Source organism: Pygocentrus nattereri, chromosome 2 (genome assembly GCF_015220715.1).
Source record: "Pygocentrus nattereri isolate fPygNat1 chromosome 2, fPygNat1.pri, whole genome shotgun sequence".
NCBI classification, from domain to species: Eukaryota; Metazoa; Chordata; class Actinopteri; order Characiformes; family Serrasalmidae; genus Pygocentrus; species Pygocentrus nattereri.
In genome coordinates, this window is record NC_051212.1 from 54,222,604 (window position 1) to 54,237,788 (window position 15,185).

General features: G+C 43.0%; 1 protein-coding gene across 1 annotated transcript; it reads left to right on the forward strand.

Annotated features, from left to right (window-relative positions):
• The first annotated feature begins 7,963 nt into the window (after window positions 1-7,963).
• Window positions 7,964-13,594, forward strand: LOC108430771 (nascent polypeptide-associated complex subunit alpha, muscle-specific form-like). Its single transcript, XM_017703473.2, has 7 exons — window positions 7,964-8,587; window positions 9,269-9,445; window positions 9,967-10,085; window positions 10,157-10,319; window positions 10,392-10,507; window positions 10,580-13,445; window positions 13,521-13,594. Exons 1-7 carry the CDS (start codon window positions 8,284-8,286, stop codon window positions 13,529-13,531), a joined length of 3,756 nt encoding a protein of 1,251 aa, XP_017558962.2. The 5' UTR covers window positions 7,964-8,283; the 3' UTR covers window positions 13,532-13,594.
• The last annotated feature ends 1,591 nt before the right edge of the window (window positions 13,595-15,185 follow it).

The following is a 15,185-nucleotide window of genomic DNA, read 5'->3' on the forward strand; positions in this document are numbered from 1 at the left end:
TTCTGCGTGACACACCCTTCTGAAAAGGAAAACAAATGTCATCCGTGAAATTAAGCATTGCTTTTACTTTTGTGGTTTTCTGCTCTGCTCTGCTGCTTTGCTCCGGGCAAACTGGAAAACTGGAAAACTGGTTATGAGATCAGGTTAGCGGTTCCCACAGTAGAACAAATGGCGCTGCGTAAATCGCCTCGGGAGAAAGACGACTGTGACGGATAAATCCGGTTGGAAGACGCACACTGCGTCGACGAATCTGGTTTGTTCGAGAGTCGCTCTACAGATACGTCCATATGGGTCACTGGTGTTACCGATCGTCATCGGCGTTACCCACAATAAAGGAAACACCAGAGACATTTTTTATGAAAAATGGATTTTATTAAAAAATTTAAATAAATAACTGCTACAGATCAGCAAATCACACGCTGTCAATTATGGAACATCCACTAAAATATGGAATTTAATCCATTTGTGTTTGTTTTTTCACAGTTGCCTCAGAATTAAGTCGGTCACACCAGTGACGTCAGCTAGAAGCTTCATATGAGATCGTGAGCTGAATGAGATCTCTTGAGAACTGAAAGACACAGTGGACCCACCATGAGCTTTTCCTCATAGATCCTCGGAAAACAGTTGAAAGGGGGTCAAGTGACGTCATCGGTGTGACTTGGGGAATTATCCATCTATCCATCCGTCCATCCATTTTCTAAGCCGCTTCTCCCTCAGGGTCGCAGGGGGGGTGCCGGAGCCTATCCCAGCGCTCATTGGGCGGAAGGCAGGATACACCCTGGACAGGTTCCTGGGGAATTATATATTTAATAATATTTATTTGTTTTCTTTATGGCATTTGAATCCTATGTTTCATCGTCATGTTTAGATTATTGCGGTTAAAATTGCAGAAAAGCGTTTTTTTACTTCAAAATACAGCCTCGGCCTTCACACACGACTATGAGGACGAGCTCTCCGGCGGCGCTTGGAATTCTGTCTGATTGATTTAGAAATGCTGATAAATTGAGGATCAGGAAGGTGTGATCGTTAAAATAACTTGTTTTATTTTAAAATATAAATAAATTGTAACCTTAACGTGTTTTCCAGATGTAATATATCTGTAAATGTTTTGTGTATCCATAGAATGGCTGTTTATCCAGGAGCACAGCTGGAAACAGCTGTTAACAGGGAGAATAACGAGCACCGAGCTGCCGAGTCTTTTACAGTCTGTGAGTGAGTGGAGAGTAGGGCTGGACGATTAATCGAACTTTAATTTCAGTTACGATTTTGGCTTCCAGAGAAAAATAATCAAGGTAAAGTGATTGTTTTGCTGAGTTCTGTGATGTTCTTGCTTGGTGTTATAAATCCAGCACGTTGCTTTCCTTCACAGCGGTGCGCTTTGCTCCTCCCTAACAGCCCAAACTCATTCGTTTTGGTCTTAATTTATTCTTATGCATTTTTTATATATCAAATTTAGTCATTTTCAGCAGGTTGTGGAAGTTGATCTCATTTTGACCTTATTTATTTTTAAATGTTTTATATTATTCATTTAATTGTAGATATTTATTACATATATATATATATATATATATATATATATATATATATATATATATATATATATAATTTTTACAATTTTTGTTTGTTTTTCAGTTGAATTATATCTACAGTTCAATGAATGTCCCAAAGGCAGTGAGTAATCATGTTAAATAATCATGATTATGGTTTTTGCTGTAATCAAGCAGCCCAACTTACACTCCTAAAACAGGTGGTTCTGCAAGGGTTCTTTAGTAAATGAAGTCAGAGATTCTCCAGATTCTTGTTAGAATTTTCCCGGTCCATCTTAAATGGAGCAGCAGTTACATTCTGGCACTCCAGGGGTCAGAACTGCTGGACTATTTAAGGTGGAACTGGAAAGAAATAGCATGCTATTAGTGATTTTTAATGCTTGTTATGGAAAAAAAACGACCAAAATCCACTGAAACGGCATTCAACTGAGATAAAACGGTGATTATCATAATTTTTTAACAGAGAAAATTCTCACATTTGTGGGTTTCTTTGGTCTCTTGTTCTCCGTCTCGCCGTTTTTTCTGTTTGTCTCATATCTTTCTGTTTGGAGTCTCTGAAAAACCTCCATCTGGAGGGCCATGTAGCCAAAACACCGCACTATCTCAACCAGAACCGGGACACCCACCCCTGAACGTGCAAAACTGAAGGCCAAGGGCTCAGTGGTAGGGGCGAGGGGTGAAATGGGACTGGGCCTTTCTCTGCATACTTTGTTTACCTTGTTCCTCACTGATCAAGACCCTCACAGGACCCTCACTATTATTTTGGTGGTGTCACTGCTTGGCTGAGAACCACAAACACCCAGCCAACAGCGTCCTGCCTCCGGAAACTGACCCTGACGGAGCAGAAGATGAGCAGTCATCACTAACTCTACATCTGCAAGGTGGACCTGCAATGTAGGAGTGTCTAATAGAGTGGACAGTGAGTGGACACAGTGTTTGAAGCGCCCGCAGGTTACATGTTACTTGTTTCATCCAACCGCTCTCTGTAGGCTGCGCCTATTGCTGTGGCTTTTTTAATGAGCCCTGTTCTGATTGGCCGCCCTCTGATGGGATGAAACCCTCTTTATCACTTCAGTCCGAGTGGGCGGGGCTAAACTTATATAAGCAGAATAGCAGCTTGTTGGAAGTTTGTTCTAGTAAACAGGACTTTTTTTTGCTCTGTTTGGGTGCTTGTAAAGAGGAGCACCCAAGGTGAACGAAAGCGAGGTCTGGAGAACGGTATCCTGCTTTTTCTTTGATAAGTTAAAAAAAAATTATAGCAAAATTCTTTTAAATAAAAATGTTTTTATTATTTTTCACATACACCGAAGTTTTCCACAAGAACGGAAAGGTTACACTCTGCTAAACTATGGTTCTTCCAGGGTCCTTCAGTAAAGGGATCTTTACTTTAATCTGGAACCATACGTTCTACATAGAACCATCTGCATGCTTTAAGTGTTCTTCATTTTATGAAATGGTTCTTCAGATTCATAGAGAATGTGTTCTATATGCTTCTGTATAGCACCAAAAAGAGTGCTTGATATTGTCCCAATACACTCTTAAATATGGTTCTTCAAGGGTTCTTTAGAAAAGGAAATGGTTTTATTTGAAAACACATGCTCTATAGAGAACCATCTGCATGGTTGTGTTGTATATGGCACCAAAAAAGGGTTCTTCTGTAAAGGGATCTATTTGGAACCATATCTTCTATATAGAACCATCTGCATGCTTACAGTGTCCTTCATTTCATTAAATGGTTCTTCAGATTCATAGAGAATGTGTTCTATATGCTTCTGTATAGCACCAAAAAGAGTGCTTGATATTGTCACAGCACACTCTTAAAGATGGTTCTTCAAGGGTTCTTTAGTAAAGGGAATGGTTTTCTTTGCTCTATAGAGAACCATCTGCATGATTGTGTTGTATATGGCACCAAAAAAGGGTTCTTCTGTTGTTCCATGATTGACATTGCCACAGTATACCCTGATAAACATGGGTTCTCAAGGGTTCTTTACTAAAGGGAAATGTTTTATCTGGATCCATGAGTCCTATATTGAAAGATCTGCATGCTTAAAGGTTTCTCTGGTAAAATGGTACTGGAGAATGTGTTCTGTACAGTTCTGTACAGCACCAAAAAGGGTTCCTCTGTTGTTACACGCTTGACATAACAATACAATCTTTTTAAAAAGACACTTATTCGGTGGTTCTTTGGTAAAGGGTGTGGTTCTATTTGGGACCCTGAGTTCTATACAGAACCATTTCCATGTTAATGAAAGTGTTCTTTGGTTAAAAAAAAAAAAGTTCTTTAGATTCATGGATAACGCGTTCTGTATTATTCAGTTTACCACCAAAAAGGGTTCTTCTGTTGTTCCATGCTTGACATTGTCACAAAACCCTCAGAGATGGTTCTTCAATGGTTCTTTAGTAAAGGGAATGAGTTCTATATAGACAATGAGTTCTATATAGAACCATCTGCATGCTTAAAATGTTCTTTGGTAAAATGTTTTTTTCAGATTCATGGACAATGTGTTCTACATGGTTCTGTATAGTACCCAAAAGGGTTCCTCTGCTTTTACAAGCTTGACATTGTCACAGTACATTCTTTAAAAAGATGGTTCTTTAGTAAAGGGGATGGTTCTATTTGGAACCACAAGTTATATATAAAACCATCAGCACGCTTAAGTGGTTCTTTGGTGAAAGTGTTCTTCAGATTAATGGAGAACGTGTCCTATATGGATCTGTATAGCACCAAAAAGAGTTCCTCTGTTGCTCCATACCTGACATTGTCACAATACACTCTTAAAAAAGGTTCTTCAATGGTTCTTTAGTGAAGGAAATGGTTCTATTTTGAAACAAGTTTTATACATTACCATTTACATGCTTTGCCTGGCAAAATAGTTCTTCAGGCTGATCAGGAATGTGCTGTATATGGTTCTGTGTAGCACTATAAAGGGTTCTTCTGTTGTTGCATTCTGAACATGGTCACAATACACTCTTAAAAAAGGAGGTTCTTTAAGGGTTCTTTAGTAAAGACATATACATGTTCTGTATACAACCATAAACCCATAGACCAATTTTGCATGGTGAAATGGTTCTTCGGATAGAGAATAGAACTGTATATGGTTCTCTATAGCTCCAAAAAGGGTTCTTCTACCGTTACAAGCTTGACATCATCACAATAAGTAGAACACTTTTTGGTGCTATAGAGAACCCTTTCACCATGCAAAGAACCATTTAAGCAGGCAGACTGTTCTATATAGAACTCGTTTCTAAACAGAACCGTTCTCTTTACTGAAGAACTCTTGAAGAACCACTTTTTAAAAGCGTGTGAACACTTGTAAGCGTGGCTTTCTTGGCTGTTTACAGTTCAATCGAATGCACTATAAACGTCCATATATGGACTGAGGGGTCTTAACACGGAGGGTCCTGGCTGCTGATAAACAGGGTTAATGGGGGTTCTAACAACCTATACAGAGAAACAAGACTACGGCCTGTAACTGGAGAACCACAAAGTGCTCCTCTGTGCTAAGTGGAGCTGATAAAATGGGCAATGAGTGTAGAAACAACAGTTTGGCCTAATAAAGTGACCGCTGAGTGGCTTTGCTTGCCTGAACACTTAATTCTCTGGGCTATTCTCTGGGCGCTGCGTCAGGTTATCTCCTCCTGCGTTCCCCCGTGCAGCGCCAGCCGAGTTCTCTCCAGCTTCTGCCCTGCATCGGCGAGGAACCGACGCCGGAAGTCCAGGCAAACATCCGTGATGAGAAACTTCCTCACTTCCTGCCCTTCCTGCCCTCTGCTTTTGTCATAGGTGATGATGGGTTTCTGGTTTCCACACGTGTGAGTCCTCCTTTGTGACTCCGTCCAGTAGCTGCTCAGATAAAATGGGACTGCATTCCATTCCATAGCTGTAAAAACCACATTATAAGAGTGCTGCTCAATGCGACGTGACTCCGTGGTGGTGAGGTCAGCGTGGAGGAATCTGGCCGTTTCCTCAGGCCTTGCACAGCTGGGGAAAAACGAGTCAGCGGCAAGTTTGTGGCAGGGATTCAAAAGCCCACGATGGCCTTTTGAATCCGACACCAGGTGATACTAAGACTAATCCTGATACCAGTACTATCCTGCCTTCCCTACCTCCCACCTTTCCCCACCCCTGCTGCAAAACACAATAAAACAATCACACAAAGTCTTGTGGAAGTCGAAAGGTCAATCTTTGTGATTTTTTATTTTTTTTGGGTGAAGACCAGTAAAAATCTTTCAAAAAATGATTTGAAATTCAAAACATTTGTATTAGCTGAGGGAGCTCTTAGAGGGGGACGTCTGGTTCCTATCACCACCACTGTGAACAGCTCTGACGGTTCATGCCGAACCGCTCTGAAGCACTTACTGTTTATATCTTAAACATTTCATTATGGATTTTTCAAAAATCAGAGGACTTCCCCTTCAAGGGTTCTCAACCTTTTCCACCTCCAGGACCTATTTATCGTTTTAAAGCACGAAGACACACAGGAAAACAAAAGTACTTCTTTTTTCCAGCACAGCAGCGTTTGGGTGCCACAGTATATGCAATGTCCATCACTGAAAACATCATATCAACAGATTCGGCCAACATGATCCAGCTTTATACCTGAAATCAGGCAGAATGGTGGCAAATTAAAATGCTTAACTCGAGCAAGCAAACATCAGGGCTACAAACTTTGGGCGAAAAGTAGATGGAGCTGCTTTGTGCACTGTAGTCGCATGGCTTGTACTAATATTGTTTATAATTACCAATTTAAACCACTTTATATTTCCGCCAACTGTGGCCCACCAGCTCCTCCTCAGCACTGGCCCAAGGTCCACCGGAGACTGCCTGATGACTGAGACGCTGTTTTATGAGAGTTTAGAGAACTTCAACTCCATTCATGGTGGAGGGAGACATGCAGGGTGCTGTGCAGCAAAATAGTCCCCAAAGAAAACTGATTATTCCAGATTTTCCACTATTTTCCATCATCAACATTCCAGATAATACTCCGAAGACACGTGGAGGTTCACTGGTGGCTCGGGATAGTAAATAAAATATATTTCCATATATTTAAAAGCCTCAACAAGAAACTCATGGAACAGACCGTTTCTAGATGCCTTTAAACAAAACTAAGTCAGAGATGAATCATCTCTGCTGCGTCATTTTGGTTAATGCCACAGATATTATAACCCAGAAACTAGATTTTCCCTCTTTGCTCGTTTGTTTCTCTAATAAAAGTGGTTTACAGCAGCGTTTAATATCGAGAGAAAATCCAGAACAAAACACGCTGTTAGCCAATAAGCTAGCTAGTTTAGACGCAAGGAGTCGATTCCAAAGGAATCGATTCTTCGAATCCAGCACTTCTGGTAGGGGTCCAGCCCTGGCCAGTGACTCTAGGAGTCGAAACTCTAAGAGTCGACTCTTACACTCAGTGTTATTTTTCCATTTTTCTGTTAATTAGCGACTTTGAACAGCGAGTATAAACTGTTCGCGTACACGTTTATCAATCCGTCCTGCGTCTCAACTCTTTTCCTTCGTGATTTAGAGCGCTATGGACAATTATTAGAAGCGGAGCGAGGAACGAAAACCATAAACAACTACACCGAGCGTCGTGGAAAAGAGGACGAAGCAGAAGTTGGCTTATTTGCCTGCATTCTCGGTTCATTTTCCGTTCCACCTTAAATGGCGCTGGATTTTGAACACTGGCATATTTAAGGTGGACCAGAAAAGTCGAATACGAAGCCAACTTAAGCCTCATGAAAAAGTGGCCCAAGTTAACACGAACTAGTTCCTTTTCCAAGATTTCTCACTTCAGCAGCGGTTTCCTCGGGACACCACTCCGCCCCTCATTATGTGAAATAAGCTTCATTTTCGACATATTAAACAATAATTTTTTTTAATGTTTGGGCTGGTTTACAATCCGCCGCATCCCTTTATCACATTCAGCTGTCTCGGTTAAAACAGAGTCGTGCGACATTAATCTCGGAGTTAAGCGACCTAACCACGAAGTTCAAGATCACTACGCGTATCCATGGAAACCCGCCCTAAGCACGATGTTTCCAAACACAAATCATTACGCGTAGCTATGGAAACCTGGCCCCAGCACTTAGTTCGAGATCACTGCGCGCCTATACTAACGTATTAATCTGTAAACTAGAGCTGCTCGTTGCTCCAGCCTTCCTCCAGCTCATCCAGCCAAGGGCTGAGTATAAATACACTTAGAATCAGCCACTGGTCACTTGTTGAACCATTTGGATCGTTTACATTGTGATATCAACAAACTGGACAAAATAAAACGGAGATCTGGCCTAAACACATAGTTCAGTATTAGAGTAGCGCAGCGGAGTCATTGATTTCAGGCCAAAGTAATTATTATACGTAATTAACCAGCAGGCGTATTCCCATTTGGCGTCACTCCTCATTTGCATAATTTCCCCGGGTCTTCGGTTCGCAGGGCTGGAGAAATCAACCCAATCGCTGGTTTAGTTCTGGTTCTGGAAAGTTCCTGAACAGTTGTAGCTACGAGCAGACCACGTTCACGGTTTAATACGTTAGTGATTATCAAACTGACCGAGCCGAGCAGAACCGAGCACTAAAGTGGGTCGTATTTGGTGCTGAAATGCCGCTTCAACAGACAAACGTGTAGAAAGTAGTCCGACCAAGATCACTACGCGTAGCGCGCGCTGATCGCCTAGGGTATATATAGGGCTGCGTTCTTTGAGGCTCATAAACGTGTTGCTGTTTGGAGAACCTTCTCAAATGATGTGGGAAAACCCGGCGTGGTTCTGTTGGCTCATGCTTGGGCTGATGCCTCTGGGACACTGTGCCGCTTTGACGGGTGAAGGAAAACCCGAATTGGTGGATGTTTTAAATGTTAATACACAGGGAAGACTGGTGGTGGGTAACCGTGGTGGTGAGAAGCCAGAAGCCAAAAAGGTGTGGGCTGGCAAGCTCATCATTGGGCTAAACGGGAGTGCTCCTGAGGACTTGCACGATATTCCTGAGAGTTTAAAATCGGGCAGTGGATCTTTCAATGACTCTGATTATCAGTCTGACCAGGCTGGTGAGTAATGCTAGCCATCCCTCAACCCTTGGTTGAAAGAACTGGGAAAAGACCATTTAGCATTAAAACTGAATCCCTGCTGGGAGGGAAAAATGTTTCTGGGTTTCTGTTGTTGTCCGTAGTGGTGTTTCGTGTTCCTGATGGGTTGATATCACCATGTTAATAGGCTCTAGTGCTTTAACAGGTGAGCTGGGGCAGATTCCAGATGCATTTGATGGCTTTCCCTTGGCATCTGAAGGTGTTCTACAGGAAACTAGTGGTAGTTGTGAAGCCAAATCCTGTTGGGAAGCAAAACACTCTGGTATCACTCGTCTTTTTTTCCAGTAGGGATGACCGTACTTCCTAATGGGAATTGGTTTAGTTGTTACCTTAAGAGCCCACTAGTTCTCTGTAGGACACCTTTTTAGATCTCATTAAGAAATCAATAAATGCATTTGGAATTGGTCCCAAAGTGACTGTTGGAATCCTTTTAAACACCATTGGCTCTCTAATCAATCCTTCCTTCCCATGTAAAGTAATGTTTTTATATATATTTAATTATTTTACCACTAGGAGTTTGTTTGCACATGCATGACCTTGACAAACTAGTGTTGTTGGTCTTCTTCCTGAATGTTCTTATGGAGAGAAACTTGCCATGTTGGGCGAATGTCTAATCTCATTTTTTTCCCTCCTTCCCCACAGACTGGAGTGAGCTGCAGTACCTCCAGGGATCGGTCGACGGCTTTGGTGGTTATAAATCCCCAGCAGTGCGGCAGCTGCTTGGAGTGAGACCAAAGGTGGACTGTGATGAAGATGCTATGCAGCTGAAAGTTAATGGAGGAGTTTCTGACTTTCGTCTTAGTTTGCTTATTGACCGAGGTATGCAACTGTAATGGGGTTAGGAGTTTGGTTACCAAATTTCCAAGCACTTCCCACGGGAATACAAAAACACAGGAGAGGTAACATGCTGTGGCGAGAAGTTACAAATTTCTTTTCAGGTTTTCTGAACTGCTATTACAGCATTTGGGAGCTATTTACAAAAAATCTTCCACCAATTGAGCTGTAAGATTTTAGGGATTTGCAGTACGCTTGCCTCAGTTGAGTGGTCTGGATGGGTGAGAACAATTTAGCTGATTTGTGTAATACAAGAGCTTTGAATGCCGGATATAATGGGAAGAAAGTGTAAACGAAGACTGGAGTCACACTTTCATTGGGGTGTCTAAATGTATAAACTCAACATCTTATAGGGAGATACCATGCTATTTCACAAGCAATAAAATGTCTTGGCAATATTACTGATTTGGGATTCAAATGATAAACTAACTTCGTGTTGCCTTTTCCATTGGAAAAACAGTATATTAGTTATTGATAAACTAATTCCCCCAAATTTTTTTTTGAAGGTCGTGTTCCACCACTTCCATTATCAAGAATCCCTTCACAGTGTGGCATTCATGTACAGGCAACTTGGAGGGGCTTGGTCCTCACTGTACCATATGATGGATGTTATGTGGCACAAGAGGTATGTTGGAAATCCATAGATAATCATACTTTTGCTTTTTATCTAGGCATCTAATTTTCCTTACTTTACAGAGGGATGCATACATTCTTCCACTACGACTGTGGGGGTTGCCAGCTAGAATGTCTTGTCCCTTGTTGAATCTGGCTCCAAGTCCTCCCTCTGTTGCCTGTTATCCTAATGGCATGATTGTGAAGACTCAAAACATTGCCCCTGTTGAGGATCTGTGGGTGAAAGGTAATTTTGCGTGTACATTGTGCAATCTTTTTTTTTTTAATTGAATATTTATAGTCTTTCTTCATCCCTCAGTTGAGAATGAGTGGCAGCCACTGCTGAAGGCATCACCCAAATGTGGCTATAGCATAGTGTCCCATTCAGATGGAGTGGTTGTTTCTGCCCCATATAAGCCCTGTATGGAAGCAAAGGTATGGAAGATTGTGTTTTTTAAATCTGTTAATTTCATCTGTTTATGTTTACATCTGTATCTCTCTCCTCAGGATGGACTCTATTCTCTTCACATGTCTGCTAGAAGTGAATTCAAACTTTTCTGTCCCTCCCTTGTGCCTAGTTTATCCTTAAATCTGTCCAGCCTAGTTTCCTCAGATCAAAGTGGCAGTGCCGACACCAGTTCCCCTACCATGGGAACATCAATCGATGACAGTCGAGTACCTTCTAAACATCCAACAATTTTGCCATGGTTTGGTCGTCCTTACCCACATCAAACACGTCATTCTTTAACACCTGGTCCTGCTCCCAAACAACCAGGTGTACCATACAAATTTGGTCAGAGAGATCCACAGCTGACAGATATCCCAGTCTCACCTTCCACACCCCAGGAAGCTCAGCAAATGCATCATTCACAGTTCCCCAATACATGGTACCCTGTTAATCTTCATGAGCCTCTAACACCTGCACCCTTTGGTGAACCTCCTGCTCCACCAGCTTTCCCACAGAAACCCAAACCTCTGCCTGCAACCCATACCTCCACCTCAAAACCTACGCCTTCAACTCCATCCAAACAGTTAGATGACCTTGTTGGGTCCTCTCCTAAAATACCAAAGCAACCTACTTGGCCACCACCTGAGGCTGTTCCAATGTCTGTGTCTCCTTATCCTGTTGAACGTCCTGGATACGCTTTTGCCCAAGGACCTTGGTGGCCTCATCAGCCCCAATACCCAGACAGGCGTCCTCTGTCCTCCCCAGCAGAATCAGTTGAGAGCTCTAGTGTCTTGAAGCAGACAGGTTTATACCAAGTGCGTCAACAAATACTGCCTGGGTCTTTTTATCTGCCCAAGTACCCGCAGAGGCCTGCTGTCTTCCCTACAGCTGTCCCTCCTGAGTCATTTGAGATGTCCAGCATCTTTGGGGCAACAGATTCTCGTCAGGCTGCACCACAAATGCGTCCTGGATCTGTTGGCCAGGGACCTTGGTGGCGTTATCCATCTCAACCTGCACAGAGCCCTGCTCTTGTCCCTACAGCTGCCCCGCCTGAGTCATTTGAGATGTCCAGCATCTTTGGGGCAACAGATTCTCATCAGGCTGCGCCACAAATGCGTCCTGGATCTGTTGGCCAGGGACCTTGGTGGCGTTATCCATCTCAACCTGCACAGAGCCCTGCTCTTGTCCCTACAGCTGCCCCGCCTGAGTCATTTGAGATGTCCAGCATCTTTGGGGCAACAGATTCTCATCAGGCTGCGCCACAAATGCGTCCTGGATCTGTTGGCCAGGGACCTTGGTGGCGTTATCCATCTCAACCTGCACAGAGCCCTGCTCTTGTCCCTACAGCTGCCCCGCCTGAGTCATTTGAGATGTCCAGCATCTTTGGGGCAACAGATTCTCATCAGGCTGCGCCACAAATGCATCCTGGATCTGTTGGCCAGGGACCTTGGTGGCGTTATCCATCTCAACCTGCACAGAGCCCTGCTCTTGTCCCTACAGCTGCCCTGCCTGAGTCATTTGAGATGTCCAGCATCTTGGGGGCAACAGATTCTCATCAGACCACTTCACAAATACTACCTGGATCTGATTTTGGCCAGGGACCTCAGTGGCTTTATCCACCTCAACACCCACAGAGGCCTGCTGTCTTCCCTACAGCTGTCCCTCCTGGGTCATTTGATGTGTCTAGAATCATGGGGGCAACAGATTCTCATCAGGCTGCTCCACAAATGCATCCTGGATTTGTTTTTGGCCAGGGGCCTGCTCTTTTACCCACAGCTACACCTTCTAAACCACTTGAAGCCTCTAGTGTCTTGGGGGAAGCAGACTCTCCTTACCAAGCTGTTCCACATATGCCAAAGCCACTTGGGTACTCAGGATGCTGCCCATCACCAGCATTGTACTCAAGCTGTTGCCCTCCTTCGTTATCCTACCATCAGCACAATCACCTGCATTTTGGCTTGGCTTACCCTGCATTTCAGTCTGCTGCTACGCTCTGGTCAACCAAAAATGTGACCTCAAGAGCTTCGTCCCACTCTAGACACAGTGGTTCAGCTCCACAGCCTGTCACTTCACAGGCCACAGGTGATTATGGAAGGCATTCTGGAGCATTGCTATTACGAGAGGATATGCAGCAGAGAGGTAGAAATCCTTCAGAGAGCCTGTTCTCATCCTCACATCCACATGACTGGCCTGTGAAACCTACTGCGAGACCTCAGACAGTGCCAAACTCTGCTGTCCTGTCAACTAAATGTCCCCAGTCTGGTCTAGAGCCACCATTATTTAGCTCTTTACACAAACCGCTGAGAGTTGGAGCACCTGCCTATGGTCTGAGTAGTGACCATAAACCAAAACCTGCTTCTCCCACTAACATAGGTGAAAACGGTCTTCAACAAAGTGCTAGACTAGCCCCCAACAGAATGCATCCTCCACCTGTCCCAAGTTCAGGGCAAACAAATGCAGAGTCCATGTTCCCATCTCATGAACATTCTTCTCAGCTGAATTATAGTGACCTAGTTGATTCCCTTTCAAAACGTTTCCATGATAAATCTCCAAGGTACTTCTCACAAGGTAAAGTCCCTTCCGCAGTAGCAGTACCCCAGAGTTTTGCCACCAAGCCTGAACCACAAATGCAGGACCCCATATTGCCTAAACTGAAACCAAGTTTTTCCCAGCAAATGCCTGACTCTGAGCCTCCAATACATCTGAGTGCACATTCTCATGAGCAGGTTCCCAGTGTTCCTGGTGGGCTTCCAAATATTCCATCTTATGACCATGCAACTGAAGACTCCTACATACTTCACTTGCAAGCAGTCAAGAGACTTTTTAGCAAACAATGGATTTCTGTTGTCCCACCTAAGCAAGCTGAGCAAACAAAGGTCTTTGACCCCCTTGGTGGACTACCACCCCCCAGCTACCAACCACATGGTAAGTGGCAAGTAGGTCTAAAGCTGTCTCTTGCTTTAGAAAAGATGTTAACCTTTTGCTTTCCTTCTTTTTAAGGTCCTGTTTGAAGTCCTCTGTTTGGTCAAGCAGATGATTGGATCAGCATTCTTGCAATAAATAAATAAACCTCAGATTGGGTCTCATCCTTCATTTCTCATCCTTCTATTCTAGTTGCAATCAATTTCCTTTGGATACCTCCGACACATTACTTTGACAAAGCACCCTCAGTACCAAAATCAGGTGTGTCTGATCTTATCCTCAAAGGGCTGGTGTGTATGTGGTTTTTTTTTTTTTTTTTTTTTTTTTTTTTTTTTTTTTTTTTTTACTCCCACAAAGCAGGAGCTCACCTGAGAAAACATTAAGAATAAAACCTACTGATTCTACTTGTTTAATCAGGTGTGCTTGTTTGGAGTGAAGACCTGCAGCCACACCAGCCCTTTGTGGATAAGATTGAAGACCCCTGATCCAGATTATGGCTCTACATCAGTTCAGTTGAAGCTGATTGAAGAAAAATCTAAGTTGTGGTTTGAAGAGTTTAACTGTGCAAAATGGCAGTTTGCGCATCAGAACTGCTTTGTGTCTGAGAGTCACTGCCATTTCACAGGCTTGGGACTGATGACAAACAAGCCAGACATTGTTTTCTCATTTGTTTGTCTTTGCATATGAGACTTGGTTGTGTATAGTCGTGTTCATTTGTGGAAGTCTTAGCCTAGCCTTGATGTTGACATGGTGGGTGTGAGGGTTTTTTATTTTGCATAAAACCACAGGCCGTGTTAACTATGGAAGGCAGTAGAGAGCCAGCATCCTTCTGTTAGTCCAGTTAGTCTTGGTCATGGAGTTTCAAGCTCTAAATGCACCTGATGGAGCTCGACTAGATGAGTGGACTAAATCATTTAGTTGTCTTTTAGAGCAGATGCGATACTCAACTGTGCAGGCCTACTTTTTCTGTAAATGAAATGGAGCAGTCAGGTTGTGTTCTTACTGATCATGTCTTAACAGGTAAACATGACTTGGGTATACAGTCTCACCAGCTGTCCAAGTCTGTTTTATCTAGATGCCATGCCTGAACAGGTAAACATTAGTTGTACCTTCACCTGTGGTTCAAGTCTAATAGTTCTGGGAAAATGAGTTTTCCAGTGCTGAGTCATGGTGAATCACGTCATGTAAATCAGGTGTTGCAGTTTTTGATGTAATGGGAACACGTTTCAGAAGTCACTGATAGTGAGATGACCAAATACACAATCTCTCCTTCAGTCTTAATGCTTTTCCCAACACCTGATTATGACCCTCTTGTAGCATTTTTTTCATTGCTGTTCCTTTTTTTGGAGAGTAGAGGCTGTACGTGTGTGCTATGTTGATGGATCTATTTAGCTGAAGTCAGGAATCTTGACATGTGCTGTAAAATAAATAGCAAATAGTCTGTTATAAGTGTATCTCCTGAACCTCAGAGTTCTTTGTGGCACCAAAAAGTTCTTTTTGAGTGTGTCAAGGTAAGTGAGCAGGACAAGCATTGAACAGTACAGTACAAAGCCATAGTCTTTGTCATAGATGGTTGTGGGGTCGTGTATTTGAATACTGGCACTATATATTATACTGGTTGGTCAGATAGTACAGTAGCAGTAAGTTGTGAAAGACTGAGCTTGTCCAGACTGGAAGGTCCAGGGATCTAACAGTCATAAGATAGTTGTGCAATCTGAAGACTAACTGCAAAATCCACTGCAC